Genomic DNA, 20,230 nt, shown 5'->3' with positions numbered 1-20,230 from the left:
CTCGGTTCACAGAAGCACGAGGGGTCTTCCTTGAGCTTAAACCTATGAAGATACTCAAAAAAAAACTACATAGGTTAATTCAGAAAGAAAAAAGCATAAAATTTCGTATGCGGTTTCGTAAGTTGAGCGAGACTTGGTAGCCAATAGAAAAGGAGGCAAAAGACTATTCTATCTTTTTCTTTAAATAGAAATAAATACTCTACTTATTTGATTCTTTATATTCTTGTTTTATGATCTTTAATAGTATTCAGTATCATTTTTTGTTCTGCCGTAAGACATCTACTTCTGGACTTACGCCTGCCCCTCGGATTTCCAATAGAACTGGTTGGAAGTTATTTTAATATTGGCTATGCTCGTATTCTTAATTAATAAAAAAATATAAGCGAAAATGAAAGTAAAGGAATCGATCGGTCCTCGATACATAATCTATGATTGTTTTGATGTAAGCCCTCGTGTATGTGCCATGTTTATATAGCATCACAGTAGTGTGCGTTTAAACAGGCGGCGTATTTATTTTAGGCGCCGGTTCTACTCGGCTCAGTCGATTAACACTCGAGCCACAAGTTGTGTTTGTGACTGTGATTCGAATATTAAAAAAGTAAATAAAAATATACTGAGATGTCGGCATCACCGGTAGCAAGGCAGGCAACGCACAGCCAAGCGATACCTTCGAGGAGGGTCCTCATTACAGACCCTGCGCAGATGCCTGATGTGTACTCAAGCACTCCTGGTGGCACGATTTATTCCACTACTCCTGGAGGTAATACTTTCTAAAAATTTTGTATATTTATGTAAGGCTTTATGAAATTCCTGTTATATCTTAAACAACACAACCGTATATAAATGTTGTCCAGTTTTTGTCATTATCAGCAATTGAAACTAGGTTAAGTAGCGACAATTACCTTGTTGGTTCAGTAACCTATGGATAAAAGCGGTTTAAACTGGTATAATTTAACGTAGGACTACACGAGTTAGACGTGCAATGTACAATAATTGACTGACTGGGTTCGCTGGCGTGACCTTGAATTTATATCGCGCTTAGAAACGCGACTGTTCGAAGTTTAAAAACACGTGTTTTTTTCTTCGTAAATTTATTTCGGTGTATTCTTTATGTTTACGTGAAGTGATAGGGGTCGGGCAGGATGCGAAGTGCGCAAAAGCACTGCGTGTTACCGCAAACTACTTTTAATCAACCCTTCTTTTACCCTTACTTTGTTGCGTGCTAATAAATACATAACTACGTTTTTAATCTAATTTCAACGTTGAAAATGATAACTCAAATTACGTCAACCGTGTATAGTTGGATACGTAGATTTATTGGAATTATTTACTGCTCTCTCATTTTTATGAAAACCAAAAATCTTTTTAAAAATATTTGTAAGCGTACGATCATTTGTTCCAAATCGGTCAAGGGTATGATAACAGCCAAAAACACGTGCGCATAGATAAACATAAATAAGTCAACGTTTAAAAATAAGTCAAGAGCACGACCGTACCAATGGCTGGGCAATGATCGAGCTCTATGTAAACAAATTAAATTCTAAAATGTTTGTAATGCAATTAACAAATAATGTATATTCAAATTAGCGCTTAGGTTACGAAAATACGTCGCAATATACGCCGCGTGTTTATATTTGATAATACGTGCATTATGTCATCGGATGACTTATCAAGATATTATCAAAACATGATATTTAATTACGTGCAGAATTATAAGGATATTTAGGCTGACGATTAAGATTTTAAGCATTTTATATATTTATTTAAAAATGTATCGTTAACAAAATTCAAAAGTAAAATGTATAATATAATAGTCGCCGTTGTTGTTTTCAGTCCATAGACGTCCATAGTAAAACATATACTTCCTCCAAAGATATTTATGGGGGAATATACCATAACTGCCACGCTTGGCACGCGGGTTGGCGATCGCAGTGTGGTATTATGGTACGCAGAGGACGCTGCTGTCCGTCCACTGTAAACTTGTTTGTGAACAGTGGCAATTCTATATAATTAATTTTCAAAGTCTGAATATAAAATTGTGTCCCGGGAATCGATACCGCGACCTACATTCGCAAATCTCAATACTCTACCACTGTGTTACCACTATTACTAATATTATAGTACATATGTCATATTTACTAAAAAAATGCTATGTCAGAGATATTGCAAGTTCAATTGCGTATTACAATACAATAATCTAGTGGAAAGATCAACAATTATTATTCTTTTTTCACAACCTACATTCGCATCAAGGAGACTTATAAGTCGATAGCTCAATTATTATAATGTACATAGGTGATTTTCAATGATATATTGATGTACACATAATGTATAAAAAATAATTTAATAAAAAAATTAGTTGTATATACTTAATAAAGGCATATTAAATATAAAGGCAGTAAAAGCATATAAAATTTATGGGCGGTGATAGAGGTGGTAGAGGAATGAGACTTGCAATCTTAGGTCAAGAGTTCGATAACCAGCATACAATGTTACGTAATTCATACCTTATACATTAATTATATAGAATTTCCACCTCTTACAAATGAGTTTCCGGAGGATGGGCAGCAAGTGTCACCTTCGTACCGTAATACCACACTAGTATCGTCCACCCGCCCGCCAAGCATGGCCAACATGGTATATCCCATCCATAGATATATTTGAGACAGGCATATACCTTGTATTGAGCGTCTATGGGCTGAAACGACGACAAAATTTAAAAGTATAAAAACTACGAAACATATTTAATCTGTATAGTTGACGCAAAGATTGTATTGACGCCAAGTCTCGTGTATTCTATTTTTGCGTGTTATGTTTTGTTATTTGCTTGTTTTTCTAGATAATGTTTTAGTGCTAGACGCAATTCTATAATCTTTTTTTGTTACGAAGTGCTTTAGATGGCAGTAAGGTCAAAGAATAAAAAGATAAAGATAATGTAATCCATATTAAACATAACAGAAATGTGATTTTTAGAACGAGATTTATATTTTAAAAATTCAAATACAACAAGAGAAACTGGTTTCCATTGCGTCTTGTATCTAAATTATGACGGTCGGATTGTTTCCGAAATATTACAAGCGGTTAAATGTGTAATCTCGTATAAATATTATTATATGGTTTATCTGGTCGTAAGTAATCAATGTGGGCGTGTATGTGTTTTGAATATTCATACAGCAATTTTGAGTGGGTGCCCATCGTAGCGGAAATTTTATTTCGTTTCTGTAGAGTCGTTGTTTATATTTTGAATGTTGCTTGGTTTTACAATGATAAACAAAATTAAGTGAATGACAATGTAGTTTTTGTTTTCATCATTATTGCAGTTATATGACGTCCATAGTTGGACCCAGGACTCTACTATAAATTTCCAGCAGGATTGGTTGGAAGCGGCTTACATCCAGTGTCTTCCGAAGACATTAATAAACTCATCTGTCCACTTTGTGAGTGGACGTCTAATACTGCGTGTGCCGGTTTGTGGTCTCCGCTCCTAATCCTGAACCAGGTCAAATCTGAGATCAGAACATCTGTTCTACGCGTTATGTAGCCTGCTCTCTGTAACCTTAACTTTAATTCGATAGGCTATGACGGTTGCTTTCGTTCGTCCACGAATCACCTGATTCTTGATTCGATCTTATAGATTAATGCTCGGTGCATTGTGTTATACTCTCTTAACTAAGGAATATTTTCATAGAAAATATGAATGTGTTACTCGAGATACTCAACCTCAAATATTACGTCTTTTCTTTAACATTGCGATAACAGTATACGGTCAAACCAAGGTTTAACTATTTCCAGCTCTCTCTATCTATAACAAATATATATTACACCAAACCCTTGACCCTCAAAGATATTTGGAGATATGGAGAGTGCGTCTAAACTAACTAACTGCTTGTCGGACTTAAGAAAGTCACTATTTAGTGGTTTACTAAATGTCAATAAATTATCACGTTATGACAAGCAGTGTGTTAAATAGAAGGTGTAATAATTTAAGCATATCTATACGCATTACGATAAAAGTTTTTTGTTAGAAACAATATATAAAAACAAGGTATAATAACAAAATAATGAAATAGCCTACGTTTTTGTATAAACATACACATTAGACTTGATTGATCATATCTAATATCACGTGTTCTTATCCGGCTACGATGTGATATCATGTCTATAAATAAGAGATTTTTATAAGTACTGTCTTATCACGATATCTCTGAAATCACAAGGCGATTAGAGATTTGAAATTTAGGTAGGAATATTCCTTTTGCGAAATAGCACTTAGCTAATATCTGCTTTTACAATATTCCACACGCTAGATTGTTGTGGTGCATTTATTAGTTTCACAAAGCGGGCGAGGGACATCTAGTATTTATATAAATATATGCTATGCATTTGCATCTGTAATTTCAAAAGCTAATTTTTTTTACATGAGATAACTTGATGGTAAGTTTTATCATTATAATAATTAGGGAATATAAGATTGTGCATTGCAAAATCTAGCAACGTTATGCATCTATGTCTGCAAACCAGCTGAGAGCGTTCATTCTGAATTGACTGCTACATAGGTCTGAGTCCATACGGCGCTTGGGCGAAGGCTTCACGGAGTGACCAGGTACAAGGACTTCCGAGGAGAGACGGGTTCGGCAACATACGTGTTAAGCATCCCACGTGCCCGCACTTCTGAACTTATATTTCATTAGTTGCTGATGTTAGGCTAATTTCTAAGCTGTATCTAGGCGTTGTGGTCAAGACTCATCTATCAATAATTATTCAATTAAGACCATTTTAAGTGACCACTTTAGTACGTCATGAGGAGAATTTGATAGAATCTCGAATCATAATTGAAAGCTACGAGAGTTCCAAACGCTTGAACTTGGAAGAGCTCGCTATAAACTCTGATGTTTTTTTATACATGGTCATTACTACAAATATCTTTAACAGAGTAGCAATTCATTTCCAAGTATTATTATAATTGAACTTTAAATTGTAATCGAAATTTTATACAAGTTTTTTTTTTAATTGATTTAAAAAAATAGCTATGAATTTAAATATTTCTTGTTTTGTCATTGACACGGAGTCGTTTATAAATAAGTACTTAAGTGATAATGTACAAAGTTAATGTATTTATTTCAAGAGACCATGTAAGTGCAACCACGTTGCATATTGTTGCACCGACTTCGAATAATGTTTTGTAAACATCGGTGTTTTGATTAAAAAGCGTCTTAAGGAAATACATTGTTATTAAAATATTTTATCTTGTGTCAAATAAAAATATAAATATTATTTACGCTTTCGCCAGACTTTGTACTGGCAGAAATAATTGTCTTGTTGCATTTCGAAAAAAAATAATAGTTCATATCTTACATAATTCCAACTTTGCACATTAATTATATGGGATAGCTAATTCTCGCAGACAAGTTTCCAGAGGATAGGAAGCAGCATTCTCTACGTACATAATAACACACGGCGATTGCCAACCTGCCTGCCCATCATGGCGATTATGATATATCTCCCATAGATATCTTTGGTTTAGACTTATGCCTTACAATGGGCCTCTATGGGATATAAAGACACAATTATTTCAGAGTGTCCACTTTATTTATTGATTAAATTTATCTATCACCTTTAGTTGTAGATAAATACTGATCCATACAGTTGTTAAATGACAACTTAAATTTGAAACGTATGAAACTTCAAATGCGGGTACTTTAAAGCGAATTGAAATTTATTTTTCTTTATGCTGATTTTTATTATTTTCGCACAATTTTCTTTCTTCTATAAGAATCCTATACAAAGTATTAGGAAAGTTATTTGAAATAATGTTATCGGTTTAGTCGTTCTCAAGTTATGACATGATCGATGGAAAGTGATTAATTATATATTCAGGTTATTGAAAATAGATATTTTACTTACGATTTTCAATGCTTTAAAGGGGTGAATGTATAGCTCATTTGGTGCCATAAAGTTTTAAAGCTAGTTACCCTATTTCCAATTATTTTGTATGTAGTGATCAGTCTAAAATATATTATGTTAATTATTTTTTTCTATTGGAATGCGGCAGGTGAAGAACTTCTGGCAGTACGAAGTCTATATAAACAGATAATAAACTATAAATAATTTCAACATGTGATATCTGAATTCGAAAACACTTTTTTTTACTATGTTAACATCAGGCTATTTATTATTTTTAGAACTGTTAATTTCTGAATAGCGTGTATAACTTATTAATGAATAATAAATGACCTATACATTAACATTCATTAAGGCTTTTTCACCTGTATTCAATCATCAGGTATATATATTATCAACGATTTCACGCTCCAAAAAACTGGAACCGATATATCATGTAATCACGTGGCGAATGACCTTAAACGATAACATATCATATATTATTTATTGATATTATTGCATGTACGCGAATAGATAGCCGATACAGTACTCTGTTCTTCAAATGAAAATATTAGGTGCTGTTATCAGATAGGCATTATGGCGTGGCATGACGTATAAATTTGATTAACTCTTGACATAAGGCTATCATTGTTAAACTGATTACACATAGATACAATATGTAATGATAACGCTACATAATCATTTCATTAATTATAAACAGACATAACATTGTGATGTTTTCAAATTATGAACGTTGTTTTTACTCTTTTAAATTCTAATAATACTGACTTGTTCAGATTTCGATTCTGATAAATATTTAAGTATGAAAATAAAGAAAAGATGCGCTTTGAAACGAATCATTTGCGGTATTATAAAGGATTATTACTTACTTATAAATTAGGGACAGAATTTTAATGGTATGTTAAAATTATAAAAATGAAATATTGACAAAATTATTACGTTTTGTCTCAATATAATGCAGTACAGTAGTGTTAAAGTCTGTCCGATATTACCAACTGAACTAGTCAAAGTTTACCTCTTTCGACCACACTCGAATTAACTTACAACCTAAGCCCAAGTCCTAGGAACAAGTCGCTTCTTAAAGCAGAGTGATATAAGAATCCGATGGCAGTCTAAACTATTGAAACTTGCAATGTAACGAGCTACCTGGTGAAGAAATAAGTTATTAAAAACAGGTTGAGGTTTAAGGCTTTTGGCGCTCTGCTACTAAAACTAAACTAATAACACTAAGGCATTTAAAAGTAGTCTCTTTAGGCCTTATGGGATAGCTCCCAGTTGCTCAACAAGCCTTGCAAAGAGCTATACTGGGGATTTCCCTACGAGATATTTTATAAATGAGAAGAACCGTAGATGAACAAAAATAATCTGCTTAGCTCAATGTATTTGCAAGTTGAAGTAGGTGTGTCATAGCGTGCAGAACTGATGGCTCCTGCAGCCGAAAGGTTTTTTAGGAGAGACCACGGAAGGCATGCGCAGGACTTTCACCACCATGATGAACAAAGGACCCTGTGAGGGTTGTCGGAAAAAGCGGGATACTCGTTGGTTATTCGGGAGAGACCTTTACGGCCTTAAAGGTCCTAACGGTCTAAGCTTCGAAATGATGATGATCAAAATGAAGGTCAACAGTGAACCTTCATCACGAAAAAAGTAAATAGAAAAGCCGTGTTCATTGTAAGATATTTCATTGTGTACACCATTCTTATAACGTTAAGAATATATAGACATGTCTTTTAATATTAAAAATATATACATTTAATGTAATATTTGTTAAAATAGTAATTAATTCTACGTTCATATTTATTAAGTTATAAACAGTTAATTATTATAACAAAATACGTAGTTTTAGATGATGTAATTCATTTCATTAGTTTCTTCAGTTGACTAGCATTTTTTTTTTCAAATTAAATTTTTACATTTTGTTGTTTTTAAATTACGTGACATTGACAGTATTTGAATAGCATTAAAACGATAATGTATTATGAACATAAGAACGCAAAATTTATTTGCACGCGAATATAAAGTCAAGGAGACTTGTGTATTGTATTATGTAATGGCCACGTGTTAGTCATTATTATTTTTAATCTATGATGGTTGTAATAGGCTGCAAACGATATTTTTTATTTTTACTCTGTCTCGTATTGAAATAAATAATTTTATTATTAGTAAAAGCATAATAATTAGTAACCTTTGAATTTTTATGCATATTTATCATTAGAAAACTTTAAAGCTTTTACTCCTATTTCCGATTATTCTATATAAAATGAAAACTCTGAAGTATGATGTATAAATTTATTTTTTCCTTCATAATGCGACAGGCTATTATTAACTTCTGATTGTACAACATCAGCAATAAATATTATCTGTCTCCGCCGACATATTAAAATTAATTATTATTTATGATATTTCAATAATTAATTTAAATATGGAGTAATGGTAATTTTGAAGATATTTTCTAACTGTATCATCGTTATAGGATTTTATTATTTCTGAATCCGTTGATTTTTATGTAGAGTGTACATTAATTGACCAGGCATTTATTTCTTTAAGACTTTTACATATATAACCAATCACCCTGTATATGTTTACTATAATTATAAATGTTACACATGAAATTACTTACTGTTTAACTTAATTACTTAACATGATACGTAGTTATAATATCTTATTAATGTAAACATTAAGAAGATAATAATTACATTAATAATATTGAATAAAAAAGAAATTATTGTCATTTTTATCAAATATAGTTTTAAAGTTTTAAATTATGAAATTTTCTTGTTTCCAGGCACCAGGATAGTCTATGAAAGGTCTTTCATGATGTCGCTCCGTCAGTCGCCGATCTCGCAAACGCCGCCAAAGTGCAACTTGCCCGCGGCGCTGCTGAGGAATCCGGGCTCGGCACCTCAAACTCCAGGAACACCAGCCCAGAAGCCGCGTTCCAACTCTATCTCCTTCGATGAGTCGCAGGAGACCTTCAGCATGGATCTTTAATAGCCTAATATCATCACGGTATAGGCAACGCGAGACGGGTTATTGGGGCGATTTTTGGTGGAAGCTTATGCCTTACATTGGGCATATTTCGGCTGACAAGATGAAGAACGGAATGAAAACTAATGATCGTGGAAATTCAGTTTTATAGAAAACAGTTATAACCATTACATATGTTATTCGACTAAAAATTGAATAACTTTCTGTTAGCCGGACGCAAGCGAAGTTCGAATAGCTGTTAAATTACATTAGTTTCGAGAAATAATTATACCAACCTAGAGTAATTTAGTTTAACCTAAGATCCTTCTCTTAGAGAGCATATTGCATATCCAAAAAAAATTCTCTCCAAAACCAAAATAAAAAGTTGTAAATAGACGTTGTTTGCGTCCGGATAACGGAAATCTACCAAAAAATTTGGAATATAAATTTGTCGTTGGAATTATAACATCATACAATTTAAAATCTTTGCTATTTGTGATATAAAATATACGAAGAATAATTACATTTATTAAACAAAGATAAAATTTAAGGTTCGCGTTTATTATAATGTAATAACAATGTATGAAAGACTGTCTTTAACAGCATTAGTTTTTATAGATATTAATTACCTTTTAAATTAATTTTTATATTTGTTTATCTGGTATATAAAGTAAAAGATAAATTAATTAAACAAAACAGTTCCAAACCAGAGACATTTAACCTAAAATTTTCGTTAACATTCGAATCAATAAATGAATTTTAAAGATTTTTAATTAAACACCATGTCTTTGCGTGTATTTCTTTTAAAAATGGATGATAATTAATAATTTTAATAATACTTTACACTCAAATCTGTTTTAGTGCAGTCTTTTTTTGCGGTATTATTCTCGCCATTTTTACGTGCATTATATGGAAGCATCAATCAAACTGGAATATAATTGACGAGGTTATAAATAAAAATGTTAGAAGATTTGATCGGCCATTTAGTTCTTTCGTGTTTTGATATGTGAATATATCTTCACATTACATTACATGCGAGTTGATTTCTTGCTAATGATCTGGCTGCCAACTAGTTTCATATTTGCTTGATTTTAGCAAGTAGGTTAAAGTTCACTTGAAGGAAGTAGACTTCTTTTTTATTCTTCTATCGTCTCCAAAAGTAACAAGTGCGTAAATTTTCGAGTTACTATTCATGTGATAATGGTTTATATGGTCTCTATTCATCGCATCAAAACAACGTTTGAAGTTTTTAGCGATTTTTATGCCTTTACTTTTATATCCTATTCACTGCACACAAACTGGTTTGAGTGTAATTGTATTGTGTAACGCAAAACATAATGTAAATTAATTAATACAAGTGAATTTACTCATTTATTACAACAAATATTGTCATTTGAATAAATATATTTTTTTCTTTAAATGTTATAATTAAAAATATGTAAACGTTTTTAGGTAACACGCGTATAACGCACAATTAAATGTAAGCTTCGAGTATTTTTAGGCTTTTAAATATTTTAACTAAGCAAATACCATTAAGGGAAATGGAGTTGATTTTGTACTGATTATCTTCTTGTCATGGTGTTGCGACACATTTGTAATCTCAACTATGAGAATTATGGTTAACAAATCTATTGATCACGTGTTTTTAATTCAAAACGTTGTTGATTTATTAGATTCGTTAATTTATAAAACGTAGAATTTAGTATATTAGTAACTAGATATTATGTATGAATGAAATTTTGTATTAAAGTAGCACGTATGCTTTGAGACTTCAACATTAATGACAACATAAACTTGTAATTTTCATTATTAAATAAGTTACATATTTTAACTGCCTAGTCATACATGGAAGGTGCTTGAATTACAAACTGTCCTGATTATTATCCGTTCATTTATTAATTTTAACAAATCATTTATAATTAAGATTTGATGAAGTTTGAAGTACAAGTAAATTAATTATTGAAAAATTATGAAATTACAACTACGTAATTAAAAAAATGTTTTTTTAATTATGTATTTGTCTTTTATAAACCTTCATTTTTACGCCAAAATTTAGTGGTTTTTTATATTAAATTATTGACAATTGATTTATAAATTCCACATGTTGAAATTATATTTTTAAACTATGAATTTATTTATATAAAATTTAGTTTGAATGTGTTGAAATCGCAGAATTTCTATGTAATTTAATTGTTGTTCCAAAGCATTTACGAATCGATAAGTACAAGAATAAAATAAATTAAAAGCAGTTGTTAATCACATCTGTTTTAACTAAGTTTAGTTTAATTATTTGAAATTATTATTACCTACCAATTGCTATATTCGAATATTGATGCGCGCTGTTAGCCGTTTTGGCTTTTACAGCTTCATCGGACTCAGGGCTCGCGGATCCAAAATCCGCGAGCTAATAAACTAAAATACCGATTTGTACTAAAAGAAATAGAATCAGCATCGTGTAAAGCAGGGATGTCAAACTCAAAATATAACTTGGGCAAAATAAACAATGTTTATCTTTAGGCAGGCCACAAAAAAATTAGCAACTAATCGTCCTTTGGGTGAAAGGTTCTTGACTGGCGACTGCAAGCCTCAGTCCCCCCACTAAATGGACCAACCATATAGTCAAGGTCAAGGGAAGTGCTGGATGCGGGCAGCGCAAGACCAGTCATCGTGGCGACCTTTTGAGGGGGGGCCCATGTCTTGGAGTGGACGTAGATCGATTGAAAAGAGGCAGACGAAAAAGATTTTTATATATTTATTTATATTTTAATTTTAAATTAAATTAATATTATTATATTTTATATATTTTTAAATTGTCTAGTACATTGTAATAGACATATATAATTACGAAAGAAATTTTATTGGTCGATACTACTTTCAAAATTGACTTAACGGGTATATTATCGGGCCGCGTGTTTGACACCTCTGGTTAAGAGAGAGAAAGATATAAGTTCTAGGCGCTAAAATTAACTTTTGCGTCGCAATTGATATTAGTTTTAAATCTGAGTATTGTCTATATGTTCATTATTTAATAGTTTACAGTCAAACTATGCTTTATATGTTTATTACACATTTTTATTATTGCAAATATCAAAAAATGATAGATACAATTTAAACTAAACAATAATGACAATATAGCAAGAACCTCTCATTTTCAATTATGGTTTCACCATATGTGAAAAAGTATATCGTTGAAATGATATTAAAATATAGATTCAATTATAAAAACGAAGTCATTAAATGGCCTTATTAATTATATGCTTTTTATTATATAGCTGTAGCATGTTAAGGTTAAAATATTTCGCCTGTCTGAGGCAAATAAATTTTTTGAAAATTTTATTGTTTTTTTTTTTTTTTAATTTAAATAACTGTCTGTACCAGTGGCGTACCTAGGGGGGGGGGGGGGGCGGTGGTTGCGGTCCGCACCTTGGGGCGGCATTTTTTATATTTACTTATAGTTGCAAAAAGCAACTTATTCATTATATTTTTTCTTTCTTGAATAATTAATGATTATTATGATTATTAGAAGAAGAAAATAGTAAAATGAGATCAGATGCTGGAATATTACTCAATTCTATGTAATCTTTTCTTTTCTATGTTACCTTGATTTATGGGAACCCGTCCTTTTGGAAATTAAGGACGCTCAAAAATACCTGCAAGTAAAAGGGTTAAATGTCCACCAATGCCATATAAAACTTAATTCTTTGCAAACACATTTCATGGAACAAAGAGATACGCTAGTACAAAACGCTGTTATAGCAGCCAAAATAATTTGTGAAGAGTTAGAGATATCGACTGAGCGTCGAGTGGCTCTTACTGTCAAGGAGCTTGGCCACCCCTGTTATACATTCAAAAAGAAAAATATATACATACATTTGCCTTGTGAATACTGCAATAATTCTTAACATTTAAAATAATCTCTGATACGTGACACAATCTGTACAAATGAAATGCACGAGTTTCGGGTAAACAAACATAACTGCAACATTGATTGGTTCTGTTCGTTCCAAAAAAATTATGTATGTGGGACTTTAAGTTAAACAATTCCAATGGGTTTAATGTTGTTAGTATTTACAAGAATAGTTAAAAAATATTTGCCAAGTGTCGGTAATACGGGAGCAAGTAGTTTAGTCTTTTAAAACCTTAGCAGTACCAAAATTTATTAGGCTGTTATAGCATTATAATGGCGGTTAGTTTATTTAATAAGATGCTATCTAGTATTGTTAATCAAACAGTTCTTTCACTTAAGGTGGTAAAAGAAATAGTTAATATTTGAATTTAGAATTGTGCAAAAATTAATATCATATTGTATATGTCCGAGGATTAAAGTTTCTTCATATTTTATACAAATTAAAGACTGATGTATATATTTGATTTGTTAGTATACGAGTAAGTGCTATTTTATTTTAATCATTTTAGCGTACAGAAGTACAGTAGAATAATGGCGACAAAATTGTTTTTTAAATTTATGTAATATATGTTATGTATTTTGAAATACCATATATCTTGTACATCTCCAAACTCCATACTCCATACTCAAAAAAATTCATATATCTTCTCGTCTAATATCACTATCGTCAGATGTGAATGTCTACGACTTTAGTGTTACCAGTGATAACTAACGGCAATAAAACATAGTCTCTCACTCTCTATCAATCCAACTCATTGACTAACTCGAAGTCGCTAGTCATGGAGAGTGCTATGCTCGAGGTTTCTCTTTAACGACAGTAAAGCTTAGGCCACGCCACGCAATACCGATCGAGGACGCACCGACCCCGAAAGGTATCAAAAGACACCCCCCAAAAAGATCAAGGAGGGCCCCCATAAAGAAGGTCACACACAAAGTGACAAGACACGCCCAAGCAAGAGGGCGCACCGAATAGTAACTACCAGGAGGTAGAAGCAAGAAGAACAACACAACAAGACACCGACGCTGACGCCGACTTCAACACCACCATCAAAGGAGAAAAGCAGCAGCAACACTGCAAGTCCCTCGCAGCGCACCGACGCCGGGAGGCTGCAAATAGTATAGTTTAAGGAAATTTTTATTAGCTCGCGAGCCCTGTAACCGACGAACTTGTAAAAGCCCCACAAGGCTAACAACGGAAACACCATTCAGAATTCAGACCGAGGTTTCTCTACGAGATCTAATCAGGCCTCTATCAAAGGCCCGTTGACGAACGAATATAACTAACATAGCACAGTGGATTGGTAAGATCAAGTGGTAGTAGGCAGACCACATAATGTTTAGAACTGGCAGCCGCTGAAGCCGTAAGGTTCTGGAGTAGAGGTCACGTTTCGGCATCCATGAGACCTTAACCTACAAGGTTGGCAAGACGACCTTAAAGATACACTGGCTGCTGGCCGCTTCCAATTGGTCATATTAATAATCAATGGGTAAAGCCTACATAGTGGACGTCACACAGCTGACATTATGATGACGATGATGATGAAGTAAAGAGGTTTTATCGCAAATTAACAAGAAAAAGTCTATAAAACTTTTTCCACTATCTAATACATCGCTTATAACATAAAAGTGCTATTATTTTGTAGCCAAGTATATTCATCGTTGAAACCATTTGGCGTCGTTGGAAAAATTATATGGGAGCATTCAATAGATGATTTCTGAATACAAGAAATGACAGACAATCACAGTCAATAATATCGATTTTGGGGACATTTGAGAAAAAAATTATGTTGATATACTGGCTTTCATGAAATAGATTATAGTCGATTTAAATTATATTTTTTATTAATCTATTATATAAAAGAAATAAAGTTTTAGATTATTAATTACTAGGTATTTAAATTTTCCATTCACGAATACATTATCAATAATAACTATGGCGGGAAATTAAATTCATATTTTTATGTTATGACGCAGCGTTCATTGTTATACGGACTACGGAAAAATTATGTTTTTAGTTTGCAGAGCAAACTTAAAACCAATGTAGCCAACCTATCACTATGAAATGTGTACTTGTGTAGCAGTTGCCATCTATAGAATGCGTTTTGATTTTAGCAATTCATTAGTAATAATACATACTTCATCTGTCTTCTGAGGAAATGTTTGTGATATAGTATAAATTGCATTGCGTTTAAAATGACAATGATAAATTTGGATAATTAATCCTGTTTTAATTGATAAATAGCTTCTATGTTTACATATCTATAGTGATTTCTCGCAGAAACGTTTAACAAAAGCACCGGAAACATCTTTCGGTCTACCTATATACAATAAATAAAGATATAAAGTGTATAAACATAATAAATGTGACGTAAATGATACTAATTAAAATATTGTCATCGTGTCAAATCAAATGCCGGGAACAATATTAGTAATGAAAGTTGTTGAAAAGTTAACTTTGTTATAATTAAAGACACAAACAAAAGCCAAAAGAGACACAGCCTTAGGAGAAAAAGTGCATGTCACTGTATTATAAATTTATTGGTTTGCAACGGTCTGCGGTAAACGTTGTCTGAGGACCTTAAAAAAGGTGCCTTTCCGCCTTGCGATAGTCTTGCTGGTTCGTGGTCTCCATTTCATAATTTAAGGCTCCAACGGTCATCTGTTTTATACGCTATCACCCTACCATTTGTCATTTCAACTATAATATCAAAATATTCGTGAGATTTCTATTTTAACAAGTTTTCAAGTTAACAAACACCCACAGTTTATTGCGCTGCGCTGTTCAGGAGAGTCCGTCCCTGGGTATGCTTTGATCACATTACTCCTGAAATCTCTTGTCCGATCTCGTCTACAAGGATTTGTCGTTTCGATCCGCGGAATTTCGACTGCGTGTGAAACAGAATCTTGACTTGCCTATGATCCTACAGTAACTCAATTTTGCTCTTTTCATCCTCCGATTAGCTTATTGAATATATTAGTGGATCACTTAATTAGCTTTAAAGATATTATGAAATTAAAGAGGTACAATAACTTTTGCATTACCATAAATTACGCCACCCTTATCATTTGCATCACTTTCCTGTTGGAGTACGATTGTTATTCACGGAGTTCAATGACCTCTCACGCGGTAGTATTTCACCAATCTATCACATTATTGCATCGCTGTAAGTAAATTAAAACCTTATGTCTATAACATTTTGATCGAAATTCAGATATTAAATGTTTTTTTCAACCCTCTACTGACCCTCTCCCTACGCACGACGTTATAATTCTGTCTGGAACTAATCACACTTGATATTTGCTTCTGCTTGTACTGTATTACGGGATTAAAATTTTACTATTGCAAGGGTTATATTCCTTGTGGGACATATTAACCTCTGGTTTTGGGCTGCGCGGATGATTCAATGTTTCACAAATAGTTTTGTTTTTAATCTTAAAACAAAAGATACTTTTTAATTTTTTAATTTAATTTAATTGTGAACGTCTCTTAACGTCTCTTTTTAATATGTCATATAAGCCCATGATATCTACAAAAAAAATTATGTTACTATGGACGTTTTATCGGCGTAAACTAACACTGGATACACTAAGGGCCTTCAGAAGCGATACATTATAGTAGTACCTTTATGAAAAACTAATTCAGAAGGATAGGTATCGATTGATTGTTATCCTGTTATATACACATACCTGTTATATACCTAAACATCCCAAACGTGACATCTTAGCATTCAGGTAAGAAGAGGGACCGGCTATAGTGCTAGGGGCTGAAGACACGCGTTGATTTAAGGAGGCATTCTCTCCGCAGTATCGAGGTGGACGCGGTCTCGGCCCAGCTCTTCACGGGGCACGGGGGGTTCTCTGAGTACCTCCACAGGTTCAAGCTCAAGGAGGACCCCTCGTGCTTCTGTGAACCGGGCGTGGACCAGACCGTGATCCACCTTGTGGCCCAGTGTCTCGCATTCGGGGGACTCCGGCTCGAATTCGAGTGCTGGTCTGGCGTTAAAATCAGGGAGGAGACAATAGCCTCCCTGATAGGCGGAAAGGAAACTAGGGAAGAATTCCTCTCATGCTGAAAGAATAATTAAAAAAGTTATACAAAAAAATAAAAATTTAAATAGACAATAAGAAAAAAGGTGATGTAACTCAAATGTGATATAAAGTGTGATAAAAATGTAAATGAAAGAAAAGAGATAAAATGTAACAAGTAATGAGGGAGGAATGAAAGGATACAGAGCAAAAGTGAAAGAAAGCAGAATTGTGGCGTAAAAGAATAGAATGAAAGATTATGTGACGAATGAAAGAAGAGAATGAAAATAAAAAATTATGTGAAAAAAATTAAATTGCCAATAAAGACCCTGTCCCACCTAAGATAGGGGTACGAGAGGCCCCCAATAGCGGAGGCCAAATAAAAAAAAAGGAGGCATTCTTTCTCTGCATTGGCGTTCACCTTCACCGACCAGACTCTTCATCCACCCTCAATAAATTTAAAAGATCCCACCGAAACTGCTTTGAAAACCCGTTCCAGAAATGTGGAGCTTTTAGCAAGTTGTAGAGAGATTACGTTAATATATTTCTTGTTCCTACAGCCACTACATGTGACGAAAACGGCAACTACCGCACTGATACTGGCGTACAACCTGAACATGTTAACATAGAGTAGGGATGAGAAAGCGGTCGCACGAAACGTAACTTAAAACATCACACATTGTAAGGTTGTCGTAAAAAACAAACAAGACACAAATGATTTAAGATTAATTATTAAAAAAAATATTATAATTAGTTGACATTAATTTAGTTTTAAATAGTTTACGATTTAAGTTAGGAAAGAGTTTAAGAGATTTAGTAAGCGTTGTCACAAATAAATATTAAATGTAATTTAAAAAACAAAGGTACGAACCCAGAAGTTAAATAACTGGACACATATCAGTAACAATATGGACTCTCAGTGAATATGGAGATAACGTTTTTATACTACTATAAGACTAGAACTTTTCTTAGTATCAAAAACATTCAAGTAAATAAATACTAGGTCTTTGGGTAGATATATTTCCCAGGGAACACCAAGCTCATTTAGTACTACACTTTTCAATGTTTTTATAAATATAAATAGGTTTGGTCTAGAAGACGCCACCGCCTTATTCTCAGGAATTGTATATTGTTTGTTATACGTGTCCATCATAAGTGACGAGTGTCAGAAATCCTTTATACAAGAAAAAACTTATATTTGCTCTATCTACGCCACGGTACAAAGCCTTGTAATACAATTCTTCTATTAAAAAATACTTTGTTTTAATTCTATATAATATCAAAAATTATGGAATAATTTTTAAGTTATAAATGACTTTCACATAATTTAACATTTATCATTGAGTTTCGGTTAACAAAATTAAAATATTACGTATTCATGAATGAATATTTTATACCATTTTCTTGTAAGCCGGAAGAGAAGATATTAGAATTTTAGATTTGTGCGAATCCAAGAGTCCGCGATATTAAACTAGGTTTCAGGCAAGGTTTGTTTGTTTTCCTATTAATTACGTATATATATAAGTAAAAGTAGATAATTTTGCTATGTACGTAATAGTTATAGACGGTTAAAGTATAGTTCAGGATTGTTTGTGATCTGAATAGTCCAATATTATATTTTCTTAGTTTAATTCCAGTTGTAGAAGACTGGGCTTGAGGTTCTAGATCGCGGATTCGATTTCCAAGGTCAATTATATATATATTTATACATATATATATATATATATATATATATATATATATATATATATATATATATATATATATATATATATATATATATATATATATATGTGTATACACATAATTCTCAATTTGTGCATTAATGATATGATTTCCATTGCTCACAAACAAGTGTCCAGAGGACGGGCAGCGTTGTCTTCTGCGTACCATAATACCACATTGCAATCGCTAACCCACCTGTCAAGCATGGCGATTGTGGTATATCCACAAAAGTATCTTCGGGGGATGCCTTTGCCTTGTAGTGGGCGTCTTTGAGATGCGAAGGGCAAGAGAAATGATGGGAAGACGATTTTATGAAAGTAGCTGCTCTAGAATTGAGGAGAATATTGGGAAAGAGAGAAAGATAATGGAGGAGGCCTTTGTTTAAGGACAAACTGTTAGAAGAGTTTTATCTAGTCTAATTATACATAATTATGTCAAACAGTGTCATAACAATAGATAGGTAAAACATTGAAAATTTATTAAAAGGCAATAAAGGATGTAGTATATATACTATGCTACACTTTAACGCAAGTGTAATGTAAATGAAAATACCCCAAGACACTTTTTATAAGGTTTATTGGAAACACTTTGTACTTACGTGATGAATGGGTCTCTAAATGACAAATAAAATATATCTATGGCCGCCACGTAAGCAAACAATACCTTACCACCCTCTCTAGCCGTGCGCAGGGGACAATAATTTTAATTTACAAATGAGACAATCCCGGTTGATAATATAATTATTCATGTACTTCTGCATTTCTTCTTCGTTCAGGCGAGCAAAAGCAGTTAAAATGTTTTAATATGATACAATATTTTAAACTGATATTGTGGATAGTAAGAGATCCGTGGCTTTTCCCGGAACTTCGCTGAGAGATCGATTCAAAAGTGAGGCATCAAGGGAGAAGAACCAAGATCACTGACGTAGGTCGAAGAATAGCTCATTTGAAGTGAAAGTATATTGGTCGTGCAACTGACGCCTGTTGGAACTAAAAGATTACCGAGTGACAGCAACGAACCACATCGTGAAACGAAGTCATAGTCAAGGAATTCGTTGGATGCGGGCAGTGGGTGCCTACAGTCTGTCATGATGATAATGATACATTGACGTATTCCGACAGTGGGTACTGGCAGTCTATTTATTTTTGAAAAAAAATATACTATCAACATTTACGCTATTATTTTTGAAACCAACGGCTATTTGATAGGACGCACTATATATTAATTGACATCTAATGATTGATATACATTTAGGCGTTAAGATTTTACACTTTTAATTAAACTCCCTGAATGCCTATTTATACAATTATATTTATGTATGTATCTCATTAGGTTTAGAAAGGATTATAAAATAATTACGTCAGGTTAATGATTAATTGTCCTATATTTTATTTATAATTTGTGGACACTATCGGCGTCGGGGCGTACTTGGTGCGGCTTCAGCTAAACTCATTATCGGGCGACCTCGAACAGCTCACTCGCCACAAGTGATTTGTTAGAAAATTTGCCATGCATGCACCGACGACCGTCTGCCTGGTAATAAGCCTCCTTTTGCGCTCTAGCGGATGCAATAAAAATACCAAAACTAGGAACAACATTATACACTTTTTGTAGCATTATATATAATACTTGAATATATTTTTATTTTATACAAGATCGGGCCATAAATGAGCAGATTTGTAAACTAACCAAAGTGATCGTCAT

At 33.0% G+C, this 20,230-nt stretch overlaps 1 protein-coding gene across 1 annotated transcript; it reads left to right on the top strand.

Moving 5' to 3' along the window:
* The first annotated feature begins 531 nt into the window (after window positions 1-531).
* On the top strand, window positions 532-11,443 carry Thor (eukaryotic translation initiation factor 4E binding protein thor). Its single transcript, XM_068761467.1, has 2 exons — window positions 532-760; window positions 8,687-11,443. The coding sequence occupies exons 1-2, from the start codon at window positions 619-621 to the stop codon at window positions 8,890-8,892; spliced, it is 348 nt and encodes a 115-aa protein (XP_068617568.1). The 5' UTR covers window positions 532-618; the 3' UTR covers window positions 8,893-11,443.
* The last annotated feature ends 8,787 nt before the right edge of the window (window positions 11,444-20,230 follow it).

The sequence above is a fragment of the Battus philenor genome, unplaced genomic scaffold, assembly GCF_028537555.1.
Source record: "Battus philenor isolate CCGP_79_NKW_IND1 unplaced genomic scaffold, ilBatPhil1.0.hap1 SCAF_15, whole genome shotgun sequence".
In the NCBI taxonomy this organism is placed as follows: domain Eukaryota; kingdom Metazoa; phylum Arthropoda; class Insecta; order Lepidoptera; family Papilionidae; genus Battus; species Battus philenor.
This window is presented reverse-complemented; position numbering and strand designations above follow the sequence as displayed.

Bases quoted from the DNA above. Each gene is read 5' to 3' on its own strand.
- Thor (XM_068761467.1), top strand. From the start codon at position 619: ATGTCGGCATCACCGGTAGCAAGGCAGGCAACGCACAGCCAAGCGATA. The intron at 761-8,686 runs GTAATACTTTCT...TCTTGTTTCCAG, and splicing joins TTATTCCACTACTCCTGGAG to GCACCAGGATAGTCTATGAA.